At 44.0% G+C, this 17,452-nt stretch overlaps 1 protein-coding gene across 1 annotated transcript in view; it reads left to right on the forward strand.

Annotated features, from left to right (window-relative positions):
- LOC123801777 (adhesion G protein-coupled receptor E2-like) overlaps positions 1–17,452 on the forward strand; it is a 40,281-nt gene that overhangs the window by 2,010 nt on the left and 20,819 nt on the right. Inside the window, exons 2-5 of the mRNA XM_045812013.2 lie at positions 179–232; positions 13,957–14,106; positions 16,044–16,094; positions 16,386–16,520. Coding sequence (XP_045667969.2) covers positions 179–232; positions 13,957–14,106; positions 16,044–16,094; positions 16,386–16,520 — 390 coding nt within the window. The remainder of the gene's footprint in view (positions 1–178; positions 233–13,956; positions 14,107–16,043; positions 16,095–16,385; positions 16,521–17,452) is intronic.

Below are 17,452 nucleotides of genomic sequence, written 5' to 3' on the forward strand. Positions count from 1 at the left end.
GAACAGGACTGGTCCTCAATTCTACATAAGGTACAAGAGCCTTGTGGATGCTGTTGGAAAGCTGTGAGCTGCAGGGTTAGAGCCACCCCCTCCTCCAGGAGGCAATGAGCATGCCACCAGGAGTTGAAACTGGAGCTCCACTCTCCTCTTTGTTCTCTCACTGTTTTTTCTTCCCTAGGACTCTTGACGCTGCTGCTGTTGATATTGGGAGCTGCAGCCCAGAGCAGTAGAGGTGAGATTGCCCAGACTTAGTGACATAAGCTCAGGAGTGCATGCTGGGTCTGTGTTCTGCACCGACAAGGGGTAAAGGAGGCTTATTCTCCAAGTGGCTCCAGGATGGTCTTCTGGAGATGAGAGAAACTGTTTTTTCCTCTCTAAATGTCCAGTCTTCTGTCTTTTCCTCTTCTGATGGCAGCCATCCCTTCCCTACCCTCTCCTACTCTACTCGTGGACTCTTAGCTGGCAGCTAGCTTCATCCATTCCTTGAAACTTCTGGCTGTGGTCTCCAACCCCACTGCTAGTTCCCCCACAACTGTGCTCACTGGTGCCCCATGAACTCTCCATGGGCCAATGCCATCATATGTCACTGTTCTCCAGGATTCAGTTCTTTGGGGAGATTTTTACCAGCTTATTGGAGAGTTGTGATGGTACAGGGACTTGGGGTGGTGGAGAGGCATGGAGACAGAGCAGGGAGATGGTGGGGCATCCCAAGCCCTCAGCCTCACTGAGAACAGCACCCAGCACTTCATTAAGGAAAAGAGAGAGGTAACAGGGCAGGGGAGTATGAGGGAAGTGGACAATCAGGTTTTCATGATCAGTAGGTAGGGTGTTGAGAGCTTACCCAGCAGAGCTGAGCTACGTGGGTTCAAAGTCCAGCTCACCGCTGATTACATCTGACATGTAGGAAATTTTTTCTCCTCTCTATGCTTAAGTTTGCTTGTCTGTAAATTGGGGACAATCATAGTACCTATTCCCCAAGGATGGAGTGAGATTTAAAATTCACGTGTGTGAAGAACAGGTAAAGACTAGTAGAGAGCAGACTGTCAAACACAAGCTATTATCATGGTCGCTGCTGTTATTACTGTGGTTATTCTCATAGCACAAGGAAAGGGGAGAGATTGAAAACAACAGGAGGGAAGAAACACCCAGGGCCTAAAAGCTCAGGTTTTCCTCCTGGCATGAGCTCACCAGGAACTCCGGCCTCCTCAGGATCATGGTTTCCCAATTTAAATTTCCTCCAACAGGGCACATGTTTCCCTTTTTCCCACATCTTCACCAACAGTTGTTATTTCTTGTCTTTTTTATAACAGCCATTCTGACAGCTGTAAGGTGATATCTCATTATGGTTTTGATTTTCATTTCCCTGGTGACTAGTGGTGTTGAGTACATTTTCATGTATCCCTTGGCCATTTGGATGTCTTCTTTGGAAAAATATATATTCAGACCCTCTACCCATCTTTAAATTGATTAATAATAATCTTTGGGGGGTTTTTGCTATTGAATTGCATGAATTCTTCATATATTTTGGATGTTAATCCTTTATGAGATAATATGATTTGCAAATATTTTCTCCCAAATTGTAGATTGCCTTTTCATTTTGTTGATGCTTTCCCTTGCTGTACAGAAGTTGTTAGTTTGATATGGTCCCTCTTGCCTATTTTTGTTTTTGTTGACTTTGCTTTTGGTGTCAAGTCCCACAAGTCATTGCCTACACCCACATCAATAAGCTCACTCCCTGTTTTCTTCTATGAACTTCATGATTTCAGGGTAGTATCATTCTTTAAATTATCAAATTTAGGCTCAAAGAGATCGAGTGACTTATCCAAGGTCTTACAACTAATAAAGTAGTAGAAACATGTTCAGGTATAAAACCAGGGGGGTTTTAAGTATTGGTGAGGATGTGGAGAAAAAGGAACCCTCGTACACTGTTAGTGGGAATGGAAATTGGTGTAGCCACTGTGGAAAACAGTATGGAGGTTCCTCAAAAAATTATAAATAGAAATATCATACGATCCAGTAATTTCCCTACTGAGTGTTTAGCCAAAGAAAACAAAAACACTAATTCAAAAAGATTTATGCACCCTTAACATTTATAGCAGCATTATTTACAATGGCCAAGATATGGAAGCAACTCAAGTGGTCCTCCATGGATGAAATGAGAAATAAGATGTATCATTTATCTGCAATGGAGTATCACTCACCCATAAAAAAGAGATCTTGCCATCTGCAACAGTATGAATGGACCTAGGGCACAATGTCAAGTGCAATAAGTCAGTCTGAGAAAGACAAATACCGTATGATTTCACATATATGTGGAATCTAAAATATAAAACTTTGTTATATATATATATATATATATATATATATATAGAGAGAGAGAGAGAGAGAGAGAGAGAGAGAGAGACTCTTAAATACAGAGAGCAAATTGGTGGTTGCCAGAGGGGAGGTGGGAGGGGGATGGGCAAAATAGATAAAGGGGATTAGGAGGTATGAACTTCCAGCTCTAAAATAAATAAGTCACAGAGATGAGAAGCACAGCATGGGGAATATAGTCAATAATACTATAATAACATTGTTTGGGGGCAAGTGATGACGTCAGTCACCATGGTGAGCACTGAGTAATATTTAGAACTGTTAAATCATTATGTTGTACGTCTGAAACTAATATAACACTGTATGTTAATTATGCTTCAATGAAAATATATTTTAAAAATGAAAGAAAACATTTCTAAAGTCTTTTACATTTGAGTATAGTTCGCACACAATGTTACATTAGTTTCAGACGTACAACATAATGATTAGACAAATTTATACACTATGCCGTGTTCACCACAAGTGCAGCTACCATCTTTCATCATAAAGCAACATTGGCTGTTACAATAGAATTGACTATATTCCTGATGCTGTGCCTTTTTTTTTTCTTGTTGAATTATAATTTTTTATTTGTATCATCTGCTTAATAAATAAAAAGTAATAAACTAATTAATACAGAAAAAAAACTTGTTTAGAGACAGCTTTAGTATAATCATTCAAATAAAAATAAAATAAATTTCAGAAAGAAAATTAAACATTTTTGTTGTTATTCAAAGTATGCATTATTTAAACAACTTGATATGATTAATGTAGATATTTCAGTGGAATATCCAAATCAGATAATAAAATAAACTGTATGGATTTTACACAAAAATTTAGTATTTATTTTCTTTTCTTTTTTTTATTTATTTATTTTTTTAATGATTTTTTTATTATATTATGTTAGTCACCATACAGTACATCCCCGGTTTCCAATGTAAGGCTCGATGATTCATTAGTTGCGTATAACACCCAGTGCTCCATGCAATACGTGCCCTCCTTACTACCCATCACCAGCCTATCCCATTCCCCCACCCCCTTCCCCTCTGAGGCCCTCAGTTTGTTTCTCAGAGACCATAGTCTCTCATGTTTCATTCCCCCTTCTGATTACCCCCCTTTCTTTATCCCTTTCTTCCCCTACCGATCTTCCTAGTTCTTATGTTCCATAGATGAGAGAAATCATATGATAGTTGTCTTTCTCTGCTTGACTTATTTCACTTAGCATTATCTCCTCCAGTGCCATCCATGTTGTAGCAAATGTTGAGAAGTCGTTCTTCCTGATAGATGAGTAATATTCCATTGTATATATGGACCACAACTTTTAATCCAGTCATCTGTTGAAGGGCATCTCGGCTACTTCCACGATTTAGCTATTGTGGACAATGCTGCTATGAACATTGGGGTGCATATGGCCCTTCTCTTCACTACGTCTGTATCTTTGGGGTAAATACCCAGTAGTGCAATGGCTGGATCATAGGGTAGCTCAATTTTTAACTTTTTAAGGGACCTCCACACGGTTTTCCAGAGTGGCTGTACCAACTTGCATTCCCACCAACAATGTAGGAGGGATCCCCTTTTTGCACATTCTCTCCAACAATTGTTGTTTCTTGCCTTGTCTATTTTTGCCATTCTAACTGGCATAAGGTGGTATCTCAGTGTGGTTTTGATTTGAATTTCCTTGATGGCTAATGATTTTGAACATTTTTTCATGTGTCTGTTAGCCATTTGTATGTCTTCATTGGAAAAGTGTCTGTTCATATCTTCTGCCCATTTTTTGATTTCTTTATTTGTTTCTCGTGTATTGAGTTTGAGAAGTTCTTTGTAGATCTTGGATACCAGTCCTTTATCTGTAGTGTCATTTGCAAATATATTCTCCCATTCCGTGGGCTGCCTCTTAGTTTTTCTGACTGTTTCCTTGGCTGTGCAGAAACCTTTAATCTTGATGAAGTCCCATAAATTCATTTTATCTTTTGTTTCTCTTGCCTTTGGGGATGTATCATGAAAAAGTTTGCTTTGGCCGATGTCGTAGAGGTTGCTGCCTATGTTCTCCTCTAGAATTTTGATGGATTCCTATCTCACATCAAGGTCTTTCATCCATTTGGAGTTTATTTTTGTGTATGGTGTGAGATAGTGGTCAAGTTTCATTCTCTTGCATGTAGCTGTCCAAGTTTCCCAGCACCATTTATTGAAGAGACTGTCTTTTTCCCACCGGATGTTTTTTCCTGCTTTATCAAATATTAGTTGCCCAAAGAGCTGAGGGTCCATTTCTGGGCTCTCTATTCTGTTCCATTGGTCTATGTGTCTGTTTTTGTGCCAGTACCATGCTGTCTTTGTGATCACAGCTTTGTAGTACAGCTCGAAATCCGGCATTGTGATGCCCCCAGCTTTGTTTTTCCTTTTCAACAGTTCCTTGGAGATTCGGGGCCTTTTCTGTTTCCATACAAATTTAAGGACTGTTTGTTCCAGTTCTTTGAAAAATGTCCTCGGTATTTTGATCGGGATAGCATTGAAAGTGTAGATTGCTCTGTGTAGCATGGACATTTTAACTATGTTAATTCTTCCAATCCATGAGCATGGAATATCTTTCCATCTTTTTATGTCTTCCTCAATGTCTTTCAAGAGTGATTTATAGTTTCTAGAATATAGGTCCTTTACGTCTCTGGTTAAGTTAATTCCAAGGTAACGTATGGTTTTTGGTGCTATTGTATACGGGATGGATTCCCTAATTTCTCTTTCTTCGGTCTCATTATTTGTGTATAGAAATGCGACTGATTTCTGAGCATTGATTTTGTATCCTGCCACGTTACTGAATTGCTCTATAACTTCTAATAGTTTGGGAGTGGCTTCTTTTGGGTTTTCCATATAGAGTATCATGTCATCTGTGAAGACAGACATTTTGACTTCTTCTTTGCCAATTTGAATACCTTTGATCCCTTTTTGTCGTCTGATTGCTGTTGCAAGGACTTCTAGTACTATGTTGAATAATAGTGGTGAGAGTGGGCATCCTTGTCGAGTTCCCGATCTTAAGGGAAAGGCTTCCAGCTTTTCCCCATTGAGAATAATATTTGCAGTAGGCTTTTCATAGATGGCTTTTATGAGATTGAGAAATGTACCTTCTATTCCTACACTCTGAAGGGTTTTAATCAGGAAAGGATGCTGTATTTTGTCAAATGCTTTTTTGGCATCGATTGAGAGGATCATATGGTTCCTGAGTCTTTTCTTGTTGATATGATGTATCACGCTGATTGATTTGCGAATATTGAACCACGCTTGCATCCCAGGTATGAGTCCCACTTGATCGTGGTGGATAATCCTTTTAATGTTGGATTCTATTAGCAAGTATCTTGTTGAGGATTTTGGCGTCCATATTCATTAGGGAAATCAGTCTGTAATTCTCCTTTTTGAGGGGGTCTTTGCCTGGTTTGGGGATCAAGGTAATATTGGCCTCATAGAATGAGTTTGGTAGCTTTCCTTCTGTTTCTATTTTTTGAAATAGCTTTAGGAGAATAGGTATTATTTCTTCTTTGAATGTTTGGTAGAATTCCCCAGGAAAACCGTCCGGGCCTGGAGTTTTGTTATTGGAAGGTTGTTTATCACTGACTCAATTTCTTCATAATTAATTAGCCTGTTTAAGGAATCAATTTCTTCCGGTTTCAATCTTGGTAGTTTATAGGTTTCCAGGAAGGATTCCATCTCTTCCAGATTGCTTAGTTTATTGGCATATAGCTGTTGATAAAAATTTCTAATAATCCTTCCAATCTCAATGGTACTCGTCGTGACCTCTCCTTTTTCATTCATAATTTTAATAATCTGGGTCCTTTCTCTTTTCTTTTGGATAAGTCTTGCCAGTGGTCTGTCAATTTTATTGATTCTCTCCAAGAACCAGCTTCTAGTCCTGTTGATCTGCTCTACTGTACTTCTGGTTTCTGCTTGATTGATTTCAGCTCTAATTTTCATCAACTGCTTCCTCATGCGTGGATTAGGCCTGTCCCTCTGTTGCTGTTCCAGCTTCTTGAGGTGAGAATATAAAAACTGCATTTTAGATTTTTCTATTCTTTTGAGTGAGGCTTGGATGGCTCTGTATTTTCCCCTTAGGACTGCCTTTGCAGTATCCCATAGGTTTTGGACTGTTGTATTTTCATTCTCATTGGTCTCCATAAATTGTTTAATTTGATTTTTGATTTCCTGGTTTATCGAGTCATTCCTGAGCAGGATGGTTCTTAGTCTCCAAGTGTTTGAGTTTCTTCCAAATTTTTCCTTGTGGTTGAGTTCCAATTTCAGAGCGTTGTGGTCTGAGAATATGCAGGGGATAATTTCAATCTTTTGGTATCAGTTGAGACCTGTTTTGTGCCCCAGAACATGGTCTATTCTTGAGAATGTTCCATGGGTTCTGTATATATCTATGAGGTCCAACTCGTCGAGTATGGCATTCAAAGCCTTTGATTCTTTGTTAGTTTTTGCCAGGGTGTTCTGTCTATTTCTGAGAGTGGAGTGTTGAGGTCCCCTACTATTAATGTATTTTTATTTATATGTCTCTTTATTCTGGTTAAGAGTTGGCTTGTGTATCTTGCTGCTCCCCTGTTGGGGGCATATATATTTATAATTGTCATATCCACTTGTTGAATACTTCCCTTAAGAATAATATAGTGCCCTTCTATGTCTCTAACTATAGTCTGTAGTTTAAAATCCAATTTATCTGATATGAGAATTGCTACCCCAGCTTTCTTTTGAGGTCCATTTGCGTGAAAGATGGTACTCCATCCCCTTACTCTCAGTCTGAATGCATCTTTGGGTTCGAAATGAGTCTCTTGTAGACAGCAAATGGATGGGTCATTTCTTTTTATCCAGTCTGCAACCCTGTGGCGTTTATGGGATGGTTCAAACCATTTACATTAATACTGATTACTGAGAGATATGCTTTTAATGATGCCATGTTGCCAGTAAAGTCTTTGTTTGTATTGGCTGTGACGTTCTGTTCTGTATCACTCTTGGGGTCTTTTTACTTTTATAGAACCCCCCGTAATATCTCCTGTAGGGCTGGTTTCGTGGTTACAAAATTGGTTAGTGACTGTCGATTCTGAAATGTCTTTATTTCTCCATCAATTCTGAATGACAGCCTTGCTGGATAAAGGATCCTTGGCTGCATGTTTTTCTCTGAAAGAGCTTTAAAAATGCTCCCCCAACCCTTTCTCTCATTCCAGGTCTGTGTAGACAGGTCTGATGTAATTCTGATGCCTTTGCCTTGGTACGTGAGAAATTTCTTTGCCCTGGCCGCTTTCAATACTGTATCCTTGCATCTAATATTTGCGAAATGCACTATGACGTGACGTGACGTGGCGTAGGTTTGTCATGGTTGAGCTTGGGAGGGGTCCTCTCTGCCTCTTGGACACAAATGTTTGTTTCCCTCGCTAGATTAGGGAAGTTTTCAGCTACAATTTGTTCAAATATCTCTTCTAGACCTCTGTTTTTCTCCACCCCCTCGGGGATGCCGATGATTCTAACATTGGATCGTTTCATTGAGTCAGTAATCTCCCATAACCTACATTCGTGGGCGTGGATTTTTTTAAGACCATCTTCTATTTTCATTTTTTCCTCTATTAACCCATCCTCCAATTCACTAACCCGTTCCTCTGCTTCTGCGACCCTGGCGGTCAGAGCCTCTAGTTTTGCCTGCATTTGGCTCATAGAATTTTTAATTTCTGTCAGATTCGTTCTCATTTCTGTCCTTAGGGATTCTATATTCTCAGTAACCTTTTCGTTAATAGTTTTTTCAATTCTACTCATCATTTTGACCATCGTTACTCTGAATTCCATATCTGATAATTTGGTTACATCCATATCCGTTTTTTCTGTGGCAGAGGCCACAGACTCACTGTCTTTTCTTTGCTGGTGGGGGGGGGGCTTCTCCTTCCTGTCATTCTGATGAGGAGAGGTTGCGGGGTTTCCAGAGCCCAAATTATTGACTGGGTCCCAGGCCGTGTCCCTTGTTTTATAGGGATCTTAGGGATGTGGGCTTCTTCTTTAAAGATTTTATTTATTTATTTATGTGGCAGCCAACAAGCGAGAGAGGGAACAGAAGCAGGGAAGTGGGAGAGGAAGAAGCAGGCTCCCAGCGGAGGAGCCCGATGAGGGACTCCTTTCCCGAACGCCGGGATCACGCCCTAAGCCGAAGACAGGCGCTCAATGACTGCGCCACCCAGGTGCCCGGGTTATGGGCTTCTTGATTTTTCAGCTTGCCTTCTGTGTTCTGGGGGAGGGGCCTGCCACGCCAATACTCAGGCAACCCTGTTTGGGTAGAGTCTCGGCGTCCCCTGCAAGGGGGGATGGGGATGGGCACTCTCTGAGCCGGTATTTCCAGGCTTTTGTTCTCTGGCGGCTTTCCCTGGCGGTTTGCTGTGCCTCTTCTGAGAGTCAGAGCAGCAACAGCCAAATTTCAGCCCCTGTCACAGAACAGAGGGATTGCGGTCCGTTCTCTACTAATGTTCTGGCCACTTGAACTCTGTTACTGTTGGTGCTGCTCAACCCTGCAGCGTCCCGGGATGTGCGCCCCACACCCGGCGTCCCAGCCCTCACTTCCAGGGCTGGCGCCTTTCTGTCCTTTGTGTTTCTAACGCCGCCAGCCGCCAGCCACCCCGCGCGCGCTCCGGAAGCTCCCGGTCTCAGTCTGGATCCAGTGAGCGCACCGGGATTCCAGTGTTCCGCGAGATGCCTGGTGGCGCACGCACCCGGCTCACGGTCTCAGTCTGCTGTTTTGCGGGTGCCAACCACGAACCCTCCCGCTCCCCCGTGCAAGTGGCTACCGCTTCCTGGCGCCCGAACGCGGCGGCTCCCTCCCTCTTCCGTTTATCTTCCGATATCTGTGCACGTTTTCATGGCTCCCCGCTTCGTACCTCAATACTCAGCGCTGGAGATGTTCATTTGTAGAGATCTAGATGCTTCTTCCTGCATCTCCGGCTGGTTCCGTGGTTGTTTAGGCTGGTCTGGTACCTATCCAGCTCGACTCATGGGACCGGCTGAAAACGGTGTCTCCTACTCCTCCGCCATCTTAACTCCCTGGATTCCTGAATTCTTGAATCCTTGTCTCTGTGACGTGCTACGAAACATCTAGTATTTATTTTCTGATGCACTCTTACGAGTAAGGTTTGGTGATGCCAAAATTATCTATTGATACTCCACTACTTATATTCTTCATTGCTTAAATTGCGCTTCATTCAGTTGGAAAATGCCTATCAGCACTGTTATGTGACACACAGTAATTACAAAGTTAATTTTGCAAATCTCATAAGCTTAGCACTTTCAAGATTCATTTGAATTCTTTAAGTGATATGCCTAATAATATTCTGAGCATTTTAAACAACTTTGTTAAATTTGAGTAAATTATTATTTTAGCTAAAAATTACATTGGGGTTCTTTCAAATTCATTTTTACTTTTGTCATCATGAATTTTAAAGGAGGATTTAAGCTTAAGAGATCAGTAAAATAGGGGCGCCTGGGTGGCACAGCGGTTGGGCGTCTGCCTTCGGCTCAGGGCGTGATCCTAGCATTATGGGATCGAGCCCCACATCAGGCTCCTCCGCTATGAGCCTGCTTCTTCCTCTCCCACTCCCCCTGCCTGTGTTCCCTCTCTCGCTGGCTGTCTCTATCTCTGTCGAATAAATAAATAAAATCTTTTAAAAAAAAAAGAGATCAGTAAAAAGAAAAAATGATAAAATTGTAATAGTCTAATCTCAAAAATGTACTCTTGCATAAAATATTTTAAAGTTAGTCATCTTTCTTTTAAAGACATTAGAATCATTTCAGGAGAGCAAGTCTTTTAGTCGATTTCCTTTTTTTATTTCATTAATATCAGTAGTAACTTTTTTAAATCTAATTTATCTCATGGTACTTATATGCCCTAAAATTACGTATTTGTTGTTTTCTAGTATCATGACCCCAATGAGCAACTGAATTGCTTACCTGAAAGTTCTTTTAATAAATTTACTTCCTAAAAAAATGATATCATAATATGCTGTGCCTTTTCTTCCCATGATTGATTCATTCCATAATTGATAGCCTGTATTTCCCATTCCCCTTCACCCACCCCCCAGCCCCACTCTCCTCTGGCAACCACCAGTTTGCTTTATGTATTTATAGGTCTGATTCTTTTGTTTTATTCATTTGGGGGGGGTTAAGATACCATTTATGAGTGATATCATATGGTACTTGTCTTTCTCAATCTTATTTCACTTAAAGTCATACCCTCTAGGTCCATTCATATTGTCTCAAATGGCACAATCTCATCCTTTTTATGGCTCTGTAATATTCCATTTTGTATATACCACATCTCCCTTATCCACTCATCTGTTGATGGACACTCAGGTTGCTTCCATATCTTGGCTATTGTAAATAATGTTGCGATAAACAACAATAAAAAAACACTTTATAAGCTAAAGAGCCCTATGCACGAATAAGATAATATTGTTTAGTACTATTTAAATCATTTATTTTGCTCCTGAAATAATTTTTTAAGTATACAAAAGCAAACTTTCAGGGCACCTGGGTGGCTCAGTCAGTTAAGCAACTGAGTATTGATTTCATCTCAGGTTGTGATCTCAGGGTCCTAGGATAGAGCCCCACGTCAAGCTCCCTGCTCAGCAGGGTTTCGGCTTGTCCCCTCTCCCTCTGCCCCTCCCCCGCTCTCTCTCTGTCTCTCAAATAACCTTAAAAAACTTTCAAAATCCAAGAATTTAATTACACTACATATCTGCTTAAGAAATGATACAAAACTAGAAGTGTATGCTTTTTAAAATCCTGTTACATATATCTTTTCAAAACATTCAAATAAAGGTAACGTAATTTTAACCTAAAAAGAAATAAGTCAAGCAAAGAAACACAATTATCATATGGTTTCACGCATATGTGGAACATAAGAAATAGTGCAGAGGACAATAGGGGAAGGGAGGGAAAACTGAATGGGAGGAAATCATTGAGGGAGACAAACCACATGAGAATCTTGACTCCAGGAAGCAAACTGAGGGTTGCAGAAAGGGAAGTGCATGGGGGGATGGGGTAACTCGGTGATAGGAATTAAGAAGGGCATGTGATATGATTTTTAAAAATTAAAATAAAAATAAATAAATAAATAAATAAATAAATAAATACTAATAATGGATTGGTAAGATAACCTTAACTTTAAAACAACACAGTTGTTAAACTATGCTGAAGAAGAAAGAAAGAAAAGAAAGAAAAGAAAAGAAAGAGAAAGAAAAAGAAAGAAAAAATTTTCAATCTCAGAAAGAAAATCAACTATTTTTCTCAAATGAGAAAAATAAAAATTGGGGCGCCTGGGTGGCTCAGCCAGTTGAGCATCTGCCTTCAGCTCAGGTCATGATCCCAGGGTCCCGGGATTGAGCCCCACATCAGGCTCCCAGGGAGCCCTCTTCTCCTTCTCCCTCTGCCTGCTGCTCCCCCTGCTATTGCTCTCTCCCTCTCTTTCTCTGTCAGATAAACAAAATAAAAATCTTTTAAAAAAAAAAGAAAGATGAAAATAGTTTTTCCTCTAAGAAAAATAAATACAACTTGAACAAAGGAAGCTGGAACTAAAATTTGCTTTAAAACACATTTTACAATGCCACTGAGGAGCTTTTATTCAAGAAAATAAGATCATAAAAGGAAATTTTAATACTTAAAAATGGTTAAGATGGAAAATTTTGTTGTGTGCATTTCACTACAATAAGAAAATAGGGGAAAGGAGGAAAATGTACAGTTTTTATACCAAGAAATATTTTCATGTATGCACAATAGTCCTAGATGCATATATATTGGTAAGTAAAGGAAAAATTCCTAGTATGTTTGAAAAGATAAGAAAAAATACCCTAAAATTTACCAGTAGTCTGTGTAGTGGACTTAGGGGTGATTTTTTTTGTTTTTATTTTTTTACATTTTCTTTGTCCTTCTAAATATCCATGTGTCATTTAATATTTGGGGGCAAGTAAATTGACCATAGAATAAAGGGTGGTATTGATTCCCGCCCAGCCCTCTATGCCTGAGAGGTAACCCTAACGGATCCCCCGTGCATTTGCGCTGTGTCTCATGGAGACTCATGGCTGGGTGAGCACGGCGGGGAGCCCTGCTGATGGTGTGCCTGGATCCCAGCTCCTTCCTAGGAGCACACCTGTCAGGTTGAGGATTTCTCATCATCATGTCTTCCCCACCCGCACAACTCATACCCACCTGTCCCCCACTGCATTCCACCCACCCAACAACCTTGAAGGCAGGTGTCCAGCCACTGCCACCATCTGAGAAGAGAAGAGGGCGGTCCCATTGTTCAGATGGGGGTGAACAGGAATGTGTCAGGTGTGTGTCTTCCCACATCCTGTCCTGTTCTGGTGCTGACACCCACAGCCTGAGCCTGGGGCCTTAGATAGGATGTCCACGAGCTCAGGTAGGAAACTGCTCTGGGGGACCCAGTTGCCTGCCCTGACTCAGCATGAGTCCTGAGTCCTTTCAGGCTCTAAAAGTCTTGTTGCCCTGATTGGAATGTACAGGAGAAAATATTCTGTCCCTGCATTTTGATGCATTCTTGACTTGCTGGTTTTTTGGGTTTTTTTTTTAATTTTATTTATTTGACAGAGAGAGACACCCAGTGAAAGAGGGAACACAAGCAGGGGGAGTGGGAGAGGAAGCAGGCTCCTAGCAAAGAAGCCTGATGTGGGGCTCGATCCCAAAACGCTGGGATCACACCCTGAGCCGAAGGCAGACGCTTAACAACTGCACCACCCAGGCGCCCCTTGACTTGCTGGTTCTTATTGGACTGTTATTTTTAGCCAGTGATGTGTAGCCCCTGCCCTGTGGGTCCCTGAGCTACTCACAGGGACCTGGCTCACAGGCTTCTTTCAGGTTTAGAGAACAAGGAGAGATAGGAGGCCAGGAAGCCACCCTGCGATGACTCAGCTGTGAGCAGCTTCCTGTTGCTTCTTCATTTCCCATCTATTATGGGCTCTAATTAAAGGGAATTCCCCCCAGGGGCATCCTGGGGCAACTGGTAAAGGCCTGACATTGGGATTTGAGGGCATGCTTGATGAGGATTCTGAGGTGTACTTGGACCACCGTGAGTAAAGTGGGTGGAAACCATCAACGGGCAGGGACATGACCATCTGCTTCTATCCTCAGGGGTGAATGATGAGTGTCACCCTGGACAGCCCCCAGGCCATGACTCCCTCCACTGCCTCAGCGTCCAGGGTGGCCTTCCACGCCCTGACGAGAGGCCACCCCAGGTCTCCAATGGTGCAAACAGCACCACAGGGGAGGGTCCAGAGCCTGACTCACTGCCTCTGTTTTTTTCACAAGGTCTGCAGAAAGGGGTGCAGACCTCCTTCCAGCCCCCATCATGGCACAGCAGAGTGTCTGAATCTAGGTGCCCTGGGGCCCAGCCAGAGAGCAGGGATGAGCAGAGCATGAGCAGGCTTTTGGAGAAGCTGGCTCCAGCTCAGACCGGCTCCAGGTGTGCCGCCTGGGAGCCACATCCGTCCAGCCTTCACTGTGGGGGTCAGACTGCAGACCAGGGCGTCAGCCCTGGTGAACTTACTCCTCGGGGAAGTGACCCTTTATCCTGTTGTATTCCAGACATCAACATGTGTGAAAAACAGTTGAGAAGATCCTGTCCAGCATATGCTGACTGCCAGGGCATGGACAGCAGCTACTGCATGTGTGGCCTGAGACAGGAGCTCATTTCTCAGACAGCATTCAGGAATGAGACTGAGAACATGTGTCAAGGTAAGCACGACTTTGCACCTGCTTTCTCCCCATCACTCAGCTCACTTTCTCCAGGCATCAGAGAGCTGCTCTGGGCACCTTTCCAAACCCCGAGGCTCAGATCCCTCCGCAGAGTGCCACTCACACAATTTTGGAGCGTCTCCCTTGCCATGTGGCACTTTATTTTCAGAAAACAGAGGGCTGGCATTCAGGATACTTCACAAGCTCACAGTGCAATATGTGTCTTCTTCTGCATCTTCTTCTGCTTCATCAGTGGCAGCCAGGATGAGACCTTCTCCCCTCTCTCTGGAATCCACACAGGCTTGGCCACACCAGGATGGACCCAGGAACCCTGTCCAGAAATGTGGGAAGGGGGAGATTCGAGGAAGGGCTCACCTTCCCTGGCCAGCCCTGCCCCTGGCCAATAACCCCACCTGGAGAAGACACCTCCTGGCACTGTAAACTAGCTTTATTGCCTTCCAGCTCTAATTCCCCATGCAAGCCTCAGCCCTGAACTTCCCCAATAATTTTAGTTTACAAGCCTGTGGGCAACTCGGATGACTGGGACTTGGAAGAGGTGGGGGGGGTGGGAAGAGTGACTGGACCACCCTACACACACTCTAAGATTTAGGTGAATGGACGAGGCTGCCATCTGGACCGGATGGAAAGAGAGGGGACCATTGCCAGAGGCCTGACCCTCTTCCAGGGAGGTCAACCCATGCCCCAAAACACTCAGGGACAGAAGATGGAGGCTGAGCCCCACTTGGCAGGTCCCACAGGTCTGCACCCCTGATGGGAGGCCAAGGGCCAAGAAGACAGAAATATCTGCCACCTCTCGCCCATTAGCACCTGCTCCTCTCTCCAGCCACCCAGCCCTCACCCACTGCTGGCCTTGCTCAGATGGGGATTCTCACCACTTTTTTTTAGTCCAGAGAATGCCTTCACAGGAATCCAAAAAGGCGACTTCACTGCCCCAAGGCTGCGTGACTGGACATCAGTGACACTGTACTCCCCAGCCTGGAGCCCACTGTCCAGGTGACCCTGCCTGTCCAGCATCACCTTCATTCCCTTGACACTTTCCCTCAAGCCCCTTAAAGGGCCTGGCTCAGGTGTAGGTCTTGTCCATCTCCGTGGAACTGGAGTCTGAGAGATAGTGTGGATGGGAGTGTGCTGTCCTGCCAGGCCAATGGAGATTCCAAAGGTTATGCAGTGAGAAGCCACGTGGGGAAAGTCAGGACAAAGGCCATCGCTGGGAACCATGACAGGTCCTGGTTGGGAATGCAGCATTTCCCCTGCACGTGGTTCCCAGAAAGGCCCACCCTGGACTTGTTCAAGTCCTCACTTGAGACTCAGGTGGCTGTGATGTCCCCACTCCATCTGGGAGCCTCCCAGGGAAGCTGAGGGCACCAGGCCTGGCAGACTGAGAGAGCTTGGGCCACTTCCACCCACAGCTGGACAACAGACCATCCGGCCACACTCTTTCCCCATGGGATGCTCCATGTGAAATTGAAGACACCCGTTCACCACGGAGGAGAGAGTGGGCCTTCTCCAAGCAGATTTCTGCTACTGCCAGGGAATAAAGAACCCGTGTGGGCAAGACCTCTGGACTGGAAGAGTTTCTCCTTCAAGATGAACTCCCTTCCTTTGGGAGACGTTGGAGTCTCTACGTTGTGTGCCTGACATCAGCTATCAGTGTGGGCTCTGTCCCCTCACCTGTAGCCTCTGGGGTTCCATGAAAGCTGTGGATATCCTTGACTGACTTCTCAGGGAGTCCAGGGAGATGGAGGGGACAGGCTGAGTCTTGGTTCTGTACCCAGTATAAGGGCCTCCCGGATCCTGCTGGAAAGCCATGGGCTGCAGGCAGAACCACCACCCCCCCAGGAGGCAATGACCATGTAGACATGGGTTGAAACTGGAACTCGACTCTCCTCTCTTTTTCATCTGTTTTTCTGCCCCAGGGATCTTGGTGCTGCTGCTGCTGACACTGGGGCCTGTACAGGAACTGAAACGTGAGTCTGCAGCCAGCCACTGGTGACATAAGCTGGGGAGCGCAGGCTGGGGTCCGGGTTTTCTCACCAACAAGGGGTAGGGAAGAGAGCTTATTCCACAAGTAAGGCTCGCAGATGGTCTTCTGGGTATAAAAGAAGCTGTTTCTTCCTCCCTGAACATCCAGAGTTTTCTGAGCTCTTCCAATGGCAACCATCCCTTCCCTACCCTCCCCTGCTCTATTCCTGACCCTCAGCTGGCAGCCGGCTCCCTCCATTTCTTGCACCTTCTGACTGTGGTCTTCGTCCCCACAGCCTCTGCCCACACAGACTGTGCTCAGTGGTGCCCTCCGAAATCCATGTGTGTCAATGCCAACGCCTGTCGCTGCTCCCCGGGATTCAATTCCTCGTCTGGGGAGATTTTTACCAGCCTGTTGGAGAGTTGTGATGGTACAGGGGCTTGGGGTGGTGGAGAGGCATGGAGATAGAGTGGGGAGTTGGTGGGGCATCCCAAGCCCTCAGCCTCACTGAGAGCAGCACCCAGCATTTCATTAAGGAAAAGAGAGAGGTGACAGGGCAGGGGGAGTACGAGGGAAGTGGACAATCAGGTTTTCATGATCAGTAGGTAGGGTGTTGAAAGCTTACACAGCAGAGCTGAGCTATGTAGGTTCAAAGTCCAGCTCACCACTGATTACATCTGACATGTAGGAAATTATTTCTCCTCTCTATGCCTCAGTTTGCTTGTCTGTAATTTGGGGACAATCACTGTACTTATCCCCCATGGATGGAGAGAGATTTAAAATTCACATGTATGAAGAACAGGTAAAGACTAGTAGAGAGCAGACTGTCAAACACAAGCTATTATCATGGGCACTGCTGTTATTACTGTGGTTATTCTCATAGCGCAAGGAAAGGGGAGAGAGTGGAAGCAACAGGAGGGAAGAAACACCCAGGGCCTGGAAGCTCAGGTTTTCCTCCTAGCGTAAGCTCACTAGGAACTCCTGCCCCCTCAGGGTCATGGTTTCCCACCTCGCTCCTCCCAGCAGCCCCATGAGGCAAACACAGTTACATGGTTTTTATTTCCTGCCTACACCCATTTTGCCTCCTCCACCAATTCCTCCCCTCCTCTGGCACCCACTCGTTTGCTCTATGAGTCTTTGTTTGTTTGTTTGTTTGTTTGTTTGTTTGTTTGTTTTTAGATTCCACATATAAGTGAAATCATATGTCATTTGTCCTTCTGTCTCTGACACAGCTCACTTAGCCCAACGCCCTCAAGATCCCTCTGTGTTGTTGCAAATGTTTCATCCACCACTCACGCATTGATAGAAACACGTTGTTTCCCTACCTTGCCTATTGTAAACGCTGCAATGAACACAAGGATG

Source organism: Ursus americanus, chromosome 14 (genome assembly GCF_024610735.1).
Source record: "Ursus americanus isolate L20-20 chromosome 14, mUrsAme1.1.p, whole genome shotgun sequence".
NCBI classification, from domain to species: Eukaryota; Metazoa; Chordata; class Mammalia; order Carnivora; family Ursidae; genus Ursus; species Ursus americanus.